The sequence below is a fragment of the Littorina saxatilis genome, linkage group LG12 (genome assembly GCF_037325665.1).
Source record: "Littorina saxatilis isolate snail1 linkage group LG12, US_GU_Lsax_2.0, whole genome shotgun sequence".
Lineage (NCBI taxonomy): Eukaryota > Metazoa > Mollusca > Gastropoda > Littorinimorpha > Littorinidae > Littorina > Littorina saxatilis.
Window position 1 is genome coordinate 34,378,490 of NC_090256.1, and position 19,391 is coordinate 34,397,880.

Here is a 19,391-nt window from a genome sequence, read left to right on the forward strand (position 1 = left end):
TACTTCAAAGTGTGGGGGGATCTTCCCGCGCTTTGAAATAACTTACTTCAAAGCGTGGGACTTTTGCATAGCCTGTTTGAGCCTGATGATTTTGTCAAAAAAAAATGGCAAAGTCTTTTGGATGAGTGAACAGAAAAAGTGAGCGAGCCAAGAAACATAGTGATGTTTTTTATCAGGCTTTAAGCAATGTGACATTGTTGAGTGTGACGAAAACTCGTGGTGACGATTTTAAAACATGTTGGGTCATGCGGAGACTATCTGGGAACAATTGGGCTAATTCGGCACGATTTTACAAGCATGGGCTCACTGTAAAAAGCCCCCCCCCCCCCCTCCCCCCCCTACGACATTTCTCCACAAAATGTCCCCACTGTCACAATTTCCCGCCAAATGTCCGCAACTGCGATAATTTCCCGCCAAATATTCCAACTGCGACAACTCCCCGCCAGATGTCCCAGCTACGATAATTCCCACCAAAATGTCCCCACTACGACATTTCCCCGTAGAAAGGGCATTTCAAGGGAGAATTGTCGCAGCGGTGGGGACATTTGGCGGGGAATTGTCGTAGTGTTGAACATTTGGCGGGGAATTACTGCAGTTGCGGACAATTGGCGATGAATTGTCGTAGTGGGGCCGTCTGGAGGGGAATTGTCGTAGTGGGAGGCATTTGGCGGGGAATTGTCGTAGTGTGGACATTTGGCGGGGAATTACCGCATTTGTGGACATTTGGCGACGAATTGTTGTAGTGGGGCCGTTGGGGGGGGGGGGGGAGGATTGTCGCAGTTGGGACATTTCCAGGGAGGATTGTCGCAGTAAGGACATTTGGCGGGGAATTGTCGCAGTGGCGGACACTTCGTGGGGAATTGTCGCAGTGGGGATTTTTGGCGAGTAATTGTCGAAGGGGGAGACATTTGGCGGGGAATTGTCGTAGTGGGGCCATTTGGCGACTAATTGTCGTAGTGGGGCCGTTTGGCGAAGAACTGTCGTAGTGGGGACATTTGGCGGGTAATTGTCGCAGTGGAGGACACTTGGTGGGGAGTTGTTGCAGTGGGGATATTTTGCGGGGAATTGTCGTAGTGGGAACATTTGGCGGGGAATTGTCGTCCTGGGAACATTTGAAGACGAATTGTCGTAGTGGGGACGTTGGGCGGGGAATTGTCGCAGTGGACGCCATTTGGCGGGGAATTGTCGTAGTTGGAACATTTGGCGGGGAAATGTCGCAGTGGGAGACACTTGGTGTGAAATTGTCGTAGTGGGGACATTTTGGCGGGGAAATGTCGCAGTGGGAGACACTTGGTGGGGAATTGTCGCAGTGGGGGACATTTGGCGGGTAGTTGTCGTTGTGGGGGCATTTGGCGGGGAACTGTCGTGGTGGGGACATTTTTCAGTGTGAGTGGCAACATTTCGCGGGGAATTGTCGCAGTTGGGATATTCGGCGGGGAATTATCGCAGTTGGTATATTTGGAGAAGAATGATCGCAGATACAGACATTTGGCGGGAAATTGCGACAGTGGGGACATTTGGTGGGGGAGTTGTCGTAGTGGGGACATGTTCCAGGGAGCCCATGCTTGTAAAATCGTGCCGAATGAGCCCGAGTGTTCTCAGATAGTCTCCGCGTGACCCCACATGTTCTAAAATCGTCACCACGTGTTTTCGTCACACTCAACAATAGGTCATTGCTTTGGGTTGATAATAAACATCACTGTGTTTCTTGGCTCGCTCACTTTTTCTGTTCACTCATCCAAAAGACTTTGCCATTTTTTTGACAAAATCATCAGGCTCAAACAGGCGATGCAAAAGTCCCACGCTTTGAAGTAAGTTACTTCAAAGTGTGGGAAGATCCCCCCACACTTTGAAGTAAAAACTGAGTTTACTTCAAAGTGTGGGAAGATCCCCCCACACTTTGAAGTAAAAAATGGGTTTACTTCAAAGTGTGGGGCACATCCCCACACTTTGAAGTAATTTACTTCAAAGTGTGGGATTACTTCAAAGTGTGGCGCAACAAAGCTTCTTTAGTTTCCTGCTGTGCTTCAAATAATGCTCTCATCAACCCGAAACAGATAAATCTAGAGCATATTTTAATTAGGCTGACTTGTACACTAAGTTGTATCATGTTATTTTGAAATATAGGGGGCTTTTTACAGTGATTCGTGAAGGCCGCTTCACTGGTCCATATTAGGCGCCCAGGCTCCTAATATGGACCCTTTGTGATTTTTTCTGTATTTAATTTTTGCTGAATGTGTATCAAAGCTATTTTACTCAAATTAGGCCTAACGGTTAACCTAAGAAAGAAGGACTACCAAACACAAAATGAAACTTCTTTGCAAGAAAACAAGCTATTTATCAGCATGAAACAAAAAGTGGTCCATATTAGGAGCCCTTCCCCTATCATTTGGTAAACTACATGTTACTAACACCGAGAATGAGAAGAATCTTCTCAAATCGAAAGAAGGGGCACAGGCGCATGAATACGCTCTATGGGATTGTTAGCGCACTCCTACACTTTTAAGCGCATTGCCATTAGCCAATCAACTGTTTCACATCAGTCATGTGACACCTGTACTTACTGACAATTATTATTATTATATGGAATTTCGGTTCAGTGGCGGCGGCTAGTTAATACCAGCTAGGCGTCTCATTTCTGCTGAAACACACCAGACACTCCGGCCGCTACTCAAAACATCATAAACGTTTACTGATTCGTGCATTTTTCTCCTCTCGAAGGCTGAACCAGCCGACTAAAACGTTGAATCGACCTAATGATTGACCTGCCATCTTCAAATGTATTTTGTCTACTCGTGACAATCACTTACGTTATTCAAGCACGCCTAACGGCTTTTTAAACTCGTTTTCAAACAAACTTATGTGATGAATCACGCATAAAGATCTCATAGCATTTTATTGATTACATGTAGTAGCGGTATTGCTTCGAATTTCAATGTGGTCGAAAATGGCCGGTAATGAAACCGTTATTTCTATATTGATGATTGTTAGCAAATGATAACAGACATGTTTTTATATACACGTAGTATAAATCAAAATATATCATATATCATTATTGTTATCATCATAAAATCTCTCAGACAACAACTGAAGACACACACAAGTGGAAGGGTCATAATGAAGTCATGGATGTTGGCATCCTTGGCAGCATCCTCGATTTCGTCCTGGGTGACGTCAGGAAGTCCGTGACGTATGTTGTCTGATATTGAGACGGGGAAGAACGAAGGATTCTTGGTGACGACACCAATCTGCGAACGCAACCATCTGACGTTGTAATGCCGGATTTCGTGTCCGTCTAGAAGAATCTAAAGAAAACGAGAAATGCAATCCGGCTTTATCCTTCATAGGTGAGAGAGACCACTGTTAACCCGTGATTTGTAAAAATGTAAAACCATTTTACAAATTACGTCGAACCTAAAACCGCGATTTGTAAAAATTTAAAAAATTTAAAATATCGCTTTCCACAAAGTAATTCATGCCTTTTATTATTATTAATATTTGTTGTTTAGAGCATCTATGCTGGGTGGTGGGGGTGGTTTGGGCCCGATAGATTAAAATATTACGATTTTTAGCATAACAAAGAAAACAAACCCCTATTTCCCAGCGATGGGACAATAAATTAATGAAAACAAGTCGCGTAAGGCGAAAATACAATATTTAGTCAAGTAGCTGTCGAACTCACAGAATGAAACTGAACGCAATGCCATTTTTCAGCAAGACCGTATACTCGCAGCATCGTCAGTCCACCGCTCATGGCAAAGGCAGTGAAATTGACAAGAAGAGCGGGGTAGTAGTTGCGCTAAGAAGGATAGCACGCTTTTCTGTACCTCTCTTTGTTTTAACTTTCTGAGCGTGTTTTTAATCCAAACATATCATATGTATATGTTTTTGGAATCAGGAACCGACAAGGAATAAGATGAAAGTGTTTTTAAATTGATTTCGACAATTTAATTTTGATAATAATTTTTATATATTTAATTTTCAGAGCTTGTTTTTAATCCAAATATAACATATTTATATGTTTTTGGAATCAGAAAATGATGGAGAATAAGATAAACGTAAATTGGGATCGTTTTATAAATTTTTATTTTTTTTTTACAATTTTCAGATTTTTAATGACCAAAGTCATTAATTAATTTTTAAGCCACCAAGCTGAAATGCAATACCGAAGTCCGGGCTTCGTCGAAGATTACTTGACCACAATTTCAACCAATTTGGTTGAAAAATGAGGGCGTGACAGTGCCGCCTCAACTTTCACGAAAAGCCGGATATGACGTCATCAAAGACATTTATCAAAAAAATGAAAAAAACGTTCGGGGATTTCATACCCAGGAACTCTCATGTCAAATTTCATAAAGATCGGTCCAGTAGTTTAGTCTGAATCGCTCTACACACACACACAGACACACAGACACACGCACATACACCACGACCCTCGTTTCGATTCCCCCTCGATGTTAAAATATTTAGTCAAAACTTGACTAAATATAAAAATGAAAAAAATCGATAAGATCCCTTGACTTTGGGGTAGCACGACACTGTTGCTGCTAGCTTTCCACTGGGAGGAAGCGACCCGAATTTCCCAGCGATGGGACAATTAAGTAATGAAAAAAAAATCAAAAAAAATCTAATATATCCCTTGACTTTGGGGTAGCGCGACTCCGTTGCTGCTAAAGCTTTCCACTGGGAGGAAGCGACCCGAATTTCCCAATGATGGGAGAATAAAGTAATGAAAAAAAAAAATCTTATAGATCCCTTGACTTTGGAGATGATGACAAGAAAATATCGGGCGCATTTACGTGATTTGTAAAACATTTTACAAATCACGGGTTAACAACCACCCGTTGTCATTACTAAACCATATATTCACACGGGTGTATATCATGTAAATGATGTCGAGTCAAAGTATAGTCTGGCAGGGACCTAAACGTCATTCTTCAAACACTTTTTGCGTTTGTTGTAACCTCTGAAAGAACTTACACGCAACACTTTAATTCCTATAGTGTACGGGTGTATATCATGTAAATGATGTCGAGTCAAAGTATAGTCTGGCAGGGACCTAAACGTCATTCTTCAAACACTTTTTGCGTTTGTTGTAACCTCTGAAAGAACTTACACGCAACACTTTAATTCCTATAGTGACGCCTTTTTGCTTTGACGTCAGAGATTGACTGGTGTTGTCTATAATGAGAGCACTAGATGTGAAAATTAATGTACGTCGACAAAAAAAGTCGGTATGGAAGATAAGACTACATACCTGTCCTTTGTTGATGTCATAAAAGCGTTCAATCAGGTGTGGAATTGCGAGGACACCGGATGAAGGGTCTCCTAACAGGGACACTGTCTCGCCCGCCTGTATCTTCATATCAAAACTATTGAGTACCTGACAAAGAATGAACAAACATATAAACACACACACACACACACGCATACACGCACGCACGCACGTACGCACGGACTGGCACACACACACACACACACACACACACACACACGCACACACACACACGAAGTAGCCGGACAACCAAAGGATAAAGAGATAATGCACAGAAGATAAACTTTGGCTCTCAGCCAGGCGTTCTTTGTTCAATCTTAAGATGATGAGCATTCTTTTTACAAAGGTTGACAAGACAAGGCAGAAAAAGGGGGTGTCACCTTAACATTTAGTCGGGTGGGGTACCGAAAAAAGACCCCACGGAAATCAATGGACCCCTTGAGACCCTCTTCGATCTTCTTTCCCGCGGTGGAGAAGAAATCGATGGGAGACTGCTGTTCGAAGATCTCCAAGATGGGTTTCAGGGCTAACTTAGCCCCTGTGATAGCATCCATGTTCACGAAGATTTGTTGTATGGAGGCTGAAGCGAAGACGATTCCGAAAAACACCTGAAAATAATGACAGTGGCACACACGTGCCCCTGTTTGAGACCGTCCTAAACTCTGCGAAAATTGGATCTCAATAGTTTAAAAATCACGCCGAATATTCTGCAACTAGATGATTACCCGCTTCGCCGGGTGGATCGCGAGACGGAGTATGCAGCGTGGCGGTTCGCACCGGTGTAACACGACATTTTTACTCCACGAAAAATTTACTCCGGAGTAAATATTTCGTACGAAATTCTTACTCCAAGTACACTTTTCGTACGAGAAAAGAACTCCCCAAGGCACGAAAAAATTACTCCCTCCACGAAATTTTTACTCCCCATTTTTTTTACTTCCACAAAAAATCTCGTACGCAAAAATGGGATGCGGGCGAAGGGATAATGCCAATAAGTGATCTCGCGCAAACGAATGTCGCGCTACCCTCCCTCCACCCCTTCCACCACCAAGACTAACAGGGGACAAGGGAGTATAAATTTCGTACACCTGACATGGGAAGTTAAATTGCTCGTGTTGGGGTGAAGTAATTTATTCGTTATTTATTCGTCAGGGGAGTAACATTTTTATACAAAATGTTTACTCGGAACTCACCTGTCTTGGGGAGTAATTTTCTCGTGCAATTGGGGAGTGCTTTTTTCGTAAATGGAGTAACATTTTCGTACGAAATGTTTACTCCGGAGTAAAAAATCTCGTGGGAGTAATTTTCTCGTGTTACACCGGCTTCGCCGGGAAGATCGCGAGACGGAGTATGCAGCATGGCGGTTCGCCGGCTTAGAGCACGTGTTGACGTGATTGACGCCACACGAAGGAAGGGAGTTAAACGCGCAAAACACTGGAGAAGATAAGGAAGAGTTACTGGAAATGGATCTACAGAAAAACCAAAATCGGTTCACCGCGCCGCGCTTAGAGCACGTGTTGAAAATTTTCATCGACCAGATTGTGTCCGGGGTCTACCTGAATATGCCCACCAAATTTGAAGCAGATCCATCGAGAACTTTGGCCGTGCATCGCGAAGTGACAGACAGACAGACAGACACACACACACACACACACACACACACACACACACACACACACACAAGCCGTATATAGATATAGATACCGAGAGAGCGCTGACGCCAGTTGTAAATAAAGCGTTGTCGCCAACTTCATGGCAAGTGTCTCCCATTCTAAACAAAATGTGTCTCTTTGAAACCACGTACAGCTTAAATTTATGGTTGTGGGAATGATTAAGGGTTGTATCTAGTACATGTGTGGTTTTCAACGAGAAAGCTAGCTACACTTAAACGAACATACGTACCGACTTGCTGTAGATCTTTCATCTTTTAAGCATATTCGCCCACTTTCATCCCATCCACACGCCTCTTTGTCGATAAATGGACTGACAAGCCAAACTATTATGTTCATTGATTTGTCCTGCGTTGATATGTGAAATATCACCATTCAAAACGGTCTGTATTGTGCAAAAATTTAAAAGGAGATGAAGCCGTCAAAACTGTGTGGTAGCGCACCGCCGCGACGTCTGGAAAATTACCTACGCGCGTTGGGAGCTTAAATCGGGGGTCTTAAGGGTAGTGTTCCAATGTTTCATTAAGGATACACTTGCAGAAGAGCAATAAACATATAAACATGTTTTCCGCGCTTTCCAGGAAGCTGCATTATTCACGAACAAACTCAGCAGAGTTCAAATACCTCTTAGAACTGCACGCAAACATCTGGAATTTTGACATCCGGAAAAGATCCGGAAAGCTGGAATACACTAGAAGGCAAAACTGCAGGGGCTGACTCGCAGAGTCAATAAATAGCGTTGCGTGGGATGCAAAACTGTGCATCCGAGTGTAAACAGGTAACTTACGTCATCATCTAATAGTTACGGGCGGGGAAATAGCTCAGTCGGTAGCGTCGCTGGCACTCAAAAACAAGTCGCGTAAGGCGAAATTACTACATTTAGTCAAGCTGTGGAACTCACAGAATGAAACTGAACGTAGTCCGCCGCTAGTGCAAAAGGCAGTGAAAGTGACGAGCCTGTTTGGCGCGGTAGCGATTGCGCTGTGCTTCATAGCACGCTTTACTGTACCTCTCTTCGTTTTAACTTTCTGAGCGTGTTTTTAATCCAAACATATCATATTTATATGTTTTTGGAATCAGGAACCGACAAGGAATAAGATGAAATAGTTATTAAAACGATTTCGGAAATTTAATTTTGATCATAATTTTTATATTTTTAATTTTCAGAGCTTGTTTATAATCCAAATATAACATATGTATATGTTTTTGGAATCAAAAAATGACGAAGAATAAGATGAAATTGCTTTTGGATCGTTTAATAAAAAAAATAATTTGAATTACAAGTTTCCGATTTTTAATGACCAAACTCACTCATTAGTTTTTAAGCCACCAAGCTGAAATGCAATACCAAACCCCGGCCTTCGTCGAAGATTGCTTTGCCAACATTTCAATCAATTTAATGGAAAAATGAGGGTGTGACAGTGCCGCCTCAACTTTTACAAAAAGCCGGATATGACGTCATCAAAGGTATTTATCGAAAAAATGAAAAAAACGTCCGAGGATATCATACCCATGAACTCTCATGTCAAATTTCATAAAGATCGGCCTAGTAGTTTAGTCTGAATCGCTCTACACACACACACACACACAGACAGACAGACAGACAGACAGACAGACACACACACACACACACATACACATACACCACGACCCTCGTCTCGATTCCCCCCTCTATGTTAAAACAAGTTGTCGCTATCGACGTGGGTTCGATCCCCATGTTCGGCGAGGGATTTATTTCCCAGGGTCAACTTTGTGCAGACACTCCTCGGTGTCCAAACACCCCTGTGTGCACGCATGCGCTCACCAAAGATCCCAAGTTCACAACGAAAGACTCAGGGTTTGAATACATAAATACACGCATGCAGAAAAAAACGAGAAAAAAAACCCACTGGGTTGCGCCGTACTAGATGGCAGCTTCCTTTCCCCTGTGAGAAAGCAACCCGAATTCCCATTAGAGTTACCTCACAGGACTATATGACATGTTATCCTTACCCTTATCTTACTGCACTGCAGTGAATAGCATAACAAAACTATCGGTATTTATCGTATATAACATTCTTAACACAGAGAGAACACAATAGTTCAGACACACCATGCACTACTCACCGGAAACACGTTTCCCGGGAACATTCCCTCATTTTCGACCAGATGGTTTCCGTAGCCAAACGCAACAGCAAAAGTAAAAATGTTGAACAGCCAAGGAAAGAACATCCCCACACCCGACACCATCGCCTTCCGAATCTCGAGTGTGATAGAGTGCTGAAGATAGCCCGCGTATCTGAACAAAAACATCAACAATAGCCCGCGTATCTGAACAAAAACATCAACAATAGCCCGTGTATCTGAACCAAAACATCAACAATAGCCTGCGTATCTGAACCGAAACATCCACACGTTATAAACAGACATCCTGGCTCCTCACAAGTCATCAGTAAGATTGCCGTTGACTAACAAGGCATCGCCTAAAAGGGCCGTCGACAACCAAGTCATTGCCTAAGATTGACGTCGACTAGCAAGTCATCGCCCGATATTGCTGTCGACTATTCGCAAGTCATTTTCTAAGATTACCGTCGACTAGCAAGTCATCGCCTAAAATTGTCGTCGACGAGAAAATCATCGCCTAATACTGCCGTCGACTAGCGAGTAAAGCCCCTAAGATTGCCGTTGAATACTCGCAAGTCATTGTCTAAGATTGCCGTCGACTGTCAAGTCATCGCCTAATATATTGCCGTCGACTAGGGAGTAAATCGCCTAAGATGGTCGTCGACTACTCGCAAGTCATCGCCTTAGATTGCCGTCGACTAGCAAGTCATTGACATTGTCTAAGATTACCGTGGACTAGCAAGTCATTGCCTGAAATGATTACTGTCAACTAGCAAGTCGTCGCCTGAGATGATTACCGTCGACTAGCAAGTCATCGCCTGATGATTACCGTGGACTAGCAAGTCATTGTCTAAGATTACCGTAAACTAGCAAGTCATTGTCTAAGATTACAGTGGACTAGCAAGTCATTGTCTAAGATTACCGTGAACTAGCAAGTCATCGCCTGATGATTACCGTCGACTGGACATTCATGGTCTAAGATTACCGTGAACTAGCAAGTCATTGTCTAAGATTACAGTCGACTAGCAAGCCATTGTCTAAGATTACCGTGAACTAGCAAGTCATGGTCTAAGATTACCGTGAACTAGCAAGTCATTGTCTAAGATTACAGTCGACTAGCAAGTCATTGTCTAAGATTACAGTCGACTAGCAAGCCATTGTCTAAGACTACCGTGAACTAGCAAGTCATTGTCTAAGATTACAGTCGACTAGCAAGTCATTGTCTAAGATTACCGTGAACTAGCAAGTCATTGTCTAAGATTACCGTGAACTAGCAAGTCATTGTCTAAGATTACCGTGAACTAGCAAGTCATTGTCTAAGATTACAGTCGACTAGCAAGCCATTGTCTAAGACTACCGTGAACTAGCAAGTCATTGTCTAAGATTACAGTCGACTTGCAAGCCATTGTCTAAGATTACCGTGAACTAGCAAGTCATCGCCTAAGATGATTACCGTCGACTGGAAATTCATTGTCTAAGATTACCGTCGATAGCAAGTCATCGCCTAAGATTGCCGTCGACTACCAAGTCATCGCCTAAGATTACCGTCGACTAGCAAGTCATCGCCTGAGATGATTACCCGGCGTCGACTAGCAAGTCGTCGCCTGAGTTTATTACCGTGGACTGGCAAGTCATGGTCTAAGATTAACGCAGACTTGCAAGTTATCGCCTAAGATTGCCGTCAATAATATACAACCGGTCGTTCAAGATTGTCATTGCCATCTGCAGCAGCATATTTCTCGTCCGTATTACTGGGCCTACCAGTAATATTCATGATTTTTGATATCATCACCACTATTGTATCGGTGATATATATAGAGAATACTACGGCTTGCTGTGTCGTACCAGATTTACACGAGTTGTTTTTTTAAATATTGAACTGCGAGCGAAAGCGAGCTGTTCACTATTTGAAAAAGCACCGAGTGTAAATCTGGTACGAAACAGCAAGCCATGTAATATTCTGTTTATCCTACATACTGCACTTACGTGTATTTTACTGAAAATGTCCTGCAATCGAGGCAGCTAAACTGAAGACGCTTGTTTTGGAACCTCGATCTCTTCTAAAGCCTCGTGCAATCTATTATGTCAAAGCAAAGAAACGTCACTTTGAAAGTGTGGCGTGACGTGTTGGTAGTTCTAAAAATTCATCGAGGGTAATTAGCGAGCGCAATTTTTTTTTCTATAATGACGTTTGTCTTGGTGACTTTGGCATCATAAGCAGTGGAAAAACAGGTCCCTGCCAGACTTGCTTGGACATGACCTCATTTACATGATATACACACGTGTGATTTGAACGATTATTATCTCACGAGTGTCTCTCTCACGTATGTAGGATAAACTGCAGTACCAGGGGCACTATGTTAACATCATTTAGCTTCAAACACACGGTGCGTGGTAAGTCAAACAAATAGAAACGCTCGGGGATTCTTTGGCTCTCTTCATTGGCGTTTCCCCAGACCTAGGCAGACGACACTGCTTTGCAAAGTTCCAAACACGAACTGGCAAATGTAAACAAACAACAAATCTACTTCATGAAAGGTCATAAACTCATCACAAACAAATGAAACCTAGCGATATGTTTTGTCTTCTTACAAAGTCATGGAGTGCGTTTATCTGTGTTTCGATACACAGACGTTCGGAGAAACACGAGCGTCAAGTTCAAGTCATACCAATTGACCCCTGACACACAAATGTTGACCCGTGCACAAGACATTGTATCGATAAACGAAGCGCACATAAGAAATAATAATAAAAGCAAAGAACATAGCAACAATAAATGCAAACATCTAACAAAGCCGAGCAAGCAGAATTACAGGTCTAATGAAAAACGAAGAGGCAATGAGTCGGAAACAAGATCGCGATTCTTTCCTTCGCTGCACAACGCAAATCTTCTGTGACCTTTAACCCAACGTGCCTTGCTGCACGATGCAAATCTTCTGTGACCTTTGACCCAACGTAGCTTGGAACACATTCGATAAACTAAGCTTAATATTTACAACTGAAAAGCGAGGGGGTGGTATACTGAGAGAAACCTACAGAACAGTGCATCCTCAAACCTGACATACTTATCTCAACACGCTGTTGTTTTTTGGTATGTGGAGTCTTTTCGCATTTAAAAGCCTAACCATATCTGAGATGATGAGCCGAACGGTTGACAAGGGAAGGTGTGTGCAACCTTTCGCATCTATTCTTGTCTTTTTTGGGTTTTGGTTTTTGTTGCTTCACTGTGGAGATACAGCTTCACGTTCTCCGTGAATGGGTGTGTGTTTTGTTCAACTATTGGTAAATACTGTATGCATGGTTCACATTACGTGTTGCACTCCCACTCGTTGGCGTTGAAAGATTGAACAGAATGAAGTCTTCGCAGAGCTCTCTCTGCCGACATGCCGGCCGTCACGTAAGTGTGATATTCATTCAGTGTCATTTTGTTCACTTTCTGCAAAGATAAATACAAAAGAAAACTTAAAAGGAGATAATAGAAAAAGTCGCGTGAGGCGAAATTACTACATTTAGTCAAGCTGTTGAACTCAAAGAATGAAACTGAAGGCATTTTTTGTACCAAGACAGTATAGCATCGTCAGTCCCTCGCTCGTGGAAAAGGCAGTGAAGTTGACAAGCCAGTATAGCGCGGTAGTGGTTGCGCTGAGAAGGATAGCTCGCTTTTCTGTATCTCTATTCTGTTTAACTTTCTGAGCTTTTTTTTTAATCCAAACATAACATATTTATGTTTTTGGAATCAAGAACCGACAAGGAATAAGATGAAATTTCTTTTAAATCGATTCCGGAAATTAAATTTTAATCATAATTTTCATATTTTAAATTTTCAGAGCTTGTTTTTAATCCGAATAAATCAAAAAAGGAACAACCCCCAAGCAACTGAGTGACGTCCCCTGATTTCAACGTGACACGTTGGATCGCTCATTCAAAAACAATTAAGTTGGCATGTTATTTCCCGCAATGTACCTGCATTCATCTGGGAGGTTGGTGCTATGATTACACAGTAAGATTGTTTTGAAGCCTTTGCGTGTTCTGTTTACATCGTAGTTGTCTTGAAATAATATGCGAAAACCGTTCATTTCAGTACTATACTGACGCTGTCGTCTGCTATATATGTACTTCCAAAATGGCACGGTCTAGCTCGAAATCTGTCAGAAAAAAACACTTCCGCGGGGAAATTTAGGGTCAAGCATCGTTGTTTGGTAATGTGGAGACGATAAGCTACATGCGACTAACATGGCGGATGAGAAGAATCTTCTCAAATCGGAAGAAGGGGCACAGCCTCGCTGTGGCAAAGGGCGTAAGAATACGATCTCTGGAAAAGTGCGCTAACAGTTTTTAGCGCATTGCCATTAGCCAGTCAACTGTTTCAAATCAGTCATGTGACACCGCTACTTACTGACAATTACTATCATTATTATTATTATTATTATTATTATTATTATTATCATATACCTTTGTGATGAAGCCACTGACGACCACCACGATAGGACTGAAGAAAAGGATGGAGACGGACAGTTTCCAGCTCCGACTGAAGGCTAAAACTAAGGAGAGAAGCCACGTCACGAACCACTGCACTGTGATCGGTACTCTCTCCCCGCAGCCGTTCAACAATGTCGGTATGTCCCTGAGACAAGAGCAAATGATGAGCATTACGGAAAATAAGAGCCACTGCCTTGAACTACTCAGCTCCGTTGACCAGGGTTGGATTTAACGAGGTCCAACTTTAGGCAATTTATGGAAATGTATTCCCCCCCTCTGCTTCTTTACCTCTGTAAACTTGTAGGGCTACTTATTTTTTTATAAACACCCAGCAACCAAACAAATAACGAGCCAGCAACAGCCTGAATCCTCGATAGCGCATGGGTTAAGAAGTTGTTCTGTGTCGGCACTACTTTTGCGACTTAAAAGTTCCGAACGCTCTAATGTACAGTCATCTCTGGAGCAAACAAAACGAACGTACCGCATTTAAACTAGCACATACAGGCTTGAGCACATGAATCTCCATATAAAATCTATGAGTTCAGTTGTTTTTCGACTCGAAATCTAACAATCACCCGGCAAGCAAGTTACAAGGCAATTAACTCTCACACTGTGTCTAGCGACAAGAGTAGTTCCCCTTTCAAATGTCTTTGCATACAGTTTCTTCGACGAAAGACCGCAATCCGACGGTCAGTTTTCAACAATATTTCATTTTATAAACAGATCACACGCAACCAAATGCACACATCCCATCAATTTTAAGAACATAAAGCGGTTTCATACACTGTTTTTTAAGAAAATGTCCTTAGTAATACCAAAACATGAACAGAACACACAATATCTGCCTTTACCGCCACAGCAGAATAACAACGTAACTGTGTACTTGGTTTTAGTCCAAAACAGAGAAACTGACATTAGAAGTGTTAACAGAATCGAAAGATTTTCACGGAACTATACAACAGCGAATTAATTAATCACCTGCGCAGGTAAACTAATTGAGTGTGTCAATAGCCTAACTGCAGACATCATGTATATCTGAAGAACATGCTAACTTCTCGCTGTTTTAAAGCTCAGAAACTCATCACACAAATCACACATACTTTATAAGTCTTTCTTTTTTCAAATCAATCATCAAACTGGTGCTATGTTCGTGTCACAGTGTGTGTGTGTGTGTGTGTGTGTGTGTGTGTGTGTGTGTGTGTGTGTGTGTGTGTGTGTGTGTTTGTGCGTGTTTGTGTGCGCGTGTGTTTGTTTGTGTGTGTGCGTGCGTGTGTGCGTGCGTTTGTGTGTGTGTGTGTGTGTGTGTTCCGTGTGTGTGCGTGTGCGCACGCCGTGTGTGTGCCGTGTGTGTGTGTGTGTGTGTGTGTGTGTGTGTGTGTGTGTGTGTTTGTAAGAGTGTGTTTTCCCACTACAATGTAGTGGGCAGTTAACTGACTGGTGATCGCATTCGGGATGAGATTTTGAAGTTCGTCGTTGTAGGAAACACTGCTGTTGTGATTTGAAATCATGGGGTTGTCGAAAGTAACAACCTCCAGCTTTGATTTAGCTGCCGTGTTTGAAGTTACATTTTCTGTGGACAGTCCTCGGTTTCCCAGTAAATCAATAAAGAAAAATAATAAATCGTTCAAGCTTGTTGCTTCTGTTTGGTATGCGTTATAAAGTGGTCCTTGACTTTTTTTGAAAAGTATATTTACAACAACAACAACAACAACAACAACAACAACAACAACAACAACAGGAAAATGAGATAGCAAGCTTACGTTTCAAATCTATACAACAGCTCCTCCTTTTTGTTGACCTCGTACCAGCCGACACTTTGCGAGAGGAGCGAGCGGAAGTATTTTTTTCTGATCTTACTGCCCAGGAGAACGGCATTCCACGACCACAATGCAACAGCGCCATAGCTCGTCGCGAGAATGGCTGAAGCTACCCACAGTCCGATATAGACCATGCGACCTGTTTCACTGCCCAGGTCTACTGTCTTCCAGTGTGTGTTGCTGAAATACGAAACGGAGAAATGTGTTGAAACGTCGGTGACAGGCCTGCAAGTTTGCTCTGTTCGTCCAGAATACAAACACTCTGTTTCAGTGTGCGGGGGAGTTTTGTTAATCAAAAAGAGGTATAAAACATAATTTTGCTTAAAATCTCACAAAACAAGGACTTAAAATTGCTGAGCGAGTGATGGTCCGAAAACATATTCCTTAAACCATGCCTCTACCAGATGATGTGGAGAAAATTTTCCGCGCAGCTCGTGTTAGAAGTCGACGGCTAACACGGAAGTAACTGCAAATTACGGACGTCGACATGTTAAAGTTGTTTCCCCTGTGTTGCTCTCCGTGGGCCATCTGAAGCCGCTCTTTACAGTTGTCTTTTATTTCAATTGCAAAAGGCGTTTCAGGACAACTAACGTTATATCATACCTTTGAGTTACAAATCCGTTCACCTGAAATTAAGTACGCGGGCTTTATTTGTGTCAGACAAACATATATTATTTAGGACATCACTTTGGAGAGGTTTTCTCGATAATAAAACCATGTCAACTTACGTGCAGATCTTCTAGTGACTTAACCCCTTTCGTGTGTACACGCAAGCACAAGACCAAGTACGCACGGAAAAGATCCTGTAATCCATGTCAGAGTTCGGTGGGTTATAGAAACACGAAAATACCCAGCATGAGAGATGTTCAACGTGCGGGCTACCTCACCTGCCTTGACCTCTCACCAATTCATTGTAAAGTGCTTTGAGAACGTCACGCGCTCTATAAATCTCCCCTATTATTATTATGTATTATGGTCCCGACTGCGCTCATCGATTTTTCAAAATGAACGGCCGAGGTGGGATTACTCCCGGACCTCATCAAAGATCTCTACATTTTGATAGATGTAAGTTTCCATTGTGTGTGTTTGTGTGTGTGTGTGTGTGTGTGTGTGTGTGTGTGTGTGTGTGTGTGTGTGTGTGTGTGTGTGTTTGCTTGTTTGCGTGCGTGCGTGCGCGTGCGTCCGTGCGTGCGTCCGAGTGAGTGTGTGTGGATCATAATGATAGATAATAAGGATATTTATATGGCGCAAATCCTAAAACAGTTCTAAGCGCCTCACAATCAATCTTCAATATAATAATCTTCATTACAGCAACAATACACATTTAAAAACTCTTCAAATAAATAGAAACACAATAACGTACACAAAGCACAATTCAAATAAAATCGATCGTTATCAATTACAATCACAAATCATCGCTACACATAAAGATGAGACACCATCGCACACACACACACACACACACACACACACACACACGCGCGCGCGCACGCACGCACACACACACACACACTCACAGACACACACACACACACGCGCACACAGGCACGTGCGGGCACATACAAACGCTCACTAGAGCTAAATACCAAAATGAAACCATGGATCATTGGGATATATTCTAGCACCACATCAAAAGGAGCTAAAACAGAGAAAGAAGAAAGTTGCACAGACTTGGTGCCCGACAAGACGAAGATGTTGACTGCATAGCCCAGCACCATGGTGTTCAGGGGAATTCCGAACCCCGAGAACAGCGCAAGCAGGGCCCCCAACGTCATCATTGCACGCTCTCGATGACTCGACAGGCGAAACTGAAAAACAAAAACAAAAAATAAATCAATTGTAAAAGAAAAAAATATATAATGTTAGAAAAAAAATCCCGCTCCTTTTTTTGTTTTTTTAGGTTAAATTGTTCCCCTTTTTACATTTAGTCAAGTTTTGACTAAATGTTTTAACGTAGAGGGGGGAATCGAGACGAGGGTTGTGGTGTATGTGTGTGTGTGTGTGTGTGTGTGTGTGTGTGTGTGTGTGTGTGTGTGTGTGTGTGTGTGTGTGTGTGTCTGTCTGTCTGTCTGTCTGTCTGTCTGTGTGTGTGTGTGTAGAGCGATTCAGACCAAACTACTGGACCGATCTTTATGAAATTTGACATGAGAGTTCCTGGGAATGATATCCCCGGATGTGTTTTTCTTTTTTCCGATAAATACCTTTGATGACGTCATATCCGGCTTTTTGTAAAAGTTGAGGCGGCACTGTCACACCCTCATTTTTCAATCAAATTGGTTGAAATTTTGGCCCAGCAATCTTCGACAAAGGCCGGACTTCGGTATTGCATTTCAGCTTGGTGGCTTAAAAATTAATTGATGACTTTGGTCATTAAAAATCTGAAAATTGTAAAAAAATAAAATAAAAAATTTAAAACCATCCAAATTTACGTTTATCTTATTTTTCATCATTTTCTGATTCCAAAAACATATAAATATGTTATATTCGGATTAAAAACAAGCTCTGAAAATTAAAAATATAAAAATTATTATTAAAATAAAATTTCCCAAATCGATTTAAAAACAATTTCATCTTATTCCTTGTGGGTTCCTGATTCCAAAAACATTTAGATGTGATATGTTTAGATTAAAAACACGCTCAGAAAGTTAAAAAGAATAGAGATAAAGAAAAGCTTGCTATCCTTCTCAGCGCAACTACTACCCCGCTCTTCTTGTCAATTTCACTGCCTGTGCATCGAGCGGTGGACTGACGATGCTACGAGTATACGCTCTTGCTGTAAAAATGCAGTGAGTTCAGTTTCATTCTGTTAGTTCGACAGCTTGCCTAAATGTTGTAATTTCGCCCTACGCGACTTGTTTTACATTTAGTCAAGTTTTGACTAAATGTTTTAACATAGACGGGGAATCGAGACGAGGGTCGTGGTGTGTGTGTGTGTGTGTGTGTATGTGTGTGTGTGTGTTTGTGTGTGTGTGTGTGTGTGTGTGTGTGTGTGTCTGTGTGTGTCTGTGTGTGTCTGTGTGTAGAGCGATTCAGAGTAAACTACTGGACCGATCTTTATTAAATTTGACATGAGAGTTCCTGGGTATGATATCCCCAGACGTTTTTTTTCTTTTTTTTGATAAATATCTTTTATGACGTTATATCCGGCTTTTTGTAAAAGTTGAGGCGGCACTGTCACACCCTCAATTGTCAACCAAATTGATTGAAATGTTGGCCAAGCAATCTTCGACAAAGGCCGGACTTCGGTATTGCATTTCAGCTTGGAGGCTTAAAAATTAATTAATGACTTCGGTCATTAAAAATCTGAAAATTGTAATTAAAATTATTTTTTTTATAAAACGATCCAAAATTACTTTTATTGTATTCTTCATCATGTTCTGATTCCAAAACCATATAAATATGTTATATTCGGATTAAAAACAAGCTCTGAAAATTAAAAATATAAAAATTATAATTAAAATTAAATTTCCAAAATCGTTTTAAAACCTATTTCATCTTATTCCTTGTCGGTTCCTAATTCCAAAAACATATAGATATGATATGTTTGGATTAAAAACACGCTCAGAAAGTTAAAACGAAGAGAGGTACAGTAAAGCGTGCTATGCAGCACAGCGCAACAGCTACCGCGCCAAACAGGCTCGTCACTTTCACTGCCTTTTGCACTAGCGGCGGACTACGTTCAGTTTCATTCTGTGAGTTCCACAGCTTGACTAAATGTAGTAATTTCGCTTTACGCGACTTGTTTTTACTTCTGCTCCGGGGGGGGGGGGGGGGGGGGGGTAGGGGGAAGGGGGAGGGGGAGGGGGTTATGCTTTTCTGTCTATGTGTGTGCTAAATCATCAAAGAAAAAAACCGCGACATTTCTGCTGTCCTTGCCATGGTGAGTAAAAATCTCTTATGTTGTCAACAAAAACAACATGACACAAGGTAATATTGAGACATGATGCAACCTAACAAGCAGGCACGCAAACAAATCAGACAGACAAAAGACCGACATTTGATTCAACCTTGCTCAGCATCTTGAACTCAGGTCAAAATGAGTTACTT

The 19,391-nt window shown here is 41.9% G+C and overlaps 1 protein-coding gene across 1 annotated transcript in view; it reads right to left on the reverse strand.

The window, feature by feature from the left end:
• The window catches only part of LOC138983069 (ABC transporter B family member 2-like), a 67,588-nt gene extending 55,116 nt beyond the window's left edge, over positions 1–12,472 (reverse strand). The window contains exons 1-5 of the mRNA XM_070356474.1: positions 12,360–12,472; positions 9,052–9,223; positions 5,656–5,883; positions 5,258–5,383; positions 3,102–3,305 (exon numbers count right to left, since the gene is read on the reverse strand). Coding sequence (XP_070212575.1) covers positions 3,102–3,305; positions 5,258–5,383; positions 5,656–5,883; positions 9,052–9,223; positions 12,360–12,472 — 843 coding nt within the window. The remainder of the gene's footprint in view (positions 1–3,101; positions 3,306–5,257; positions 5,384–5,655; positions 5,884–9,051; positions 9,224–12,359) is intronic.
• Between the last annotated feature and the right edge of the window lie 6,919 nt (positions 12,473–19,391).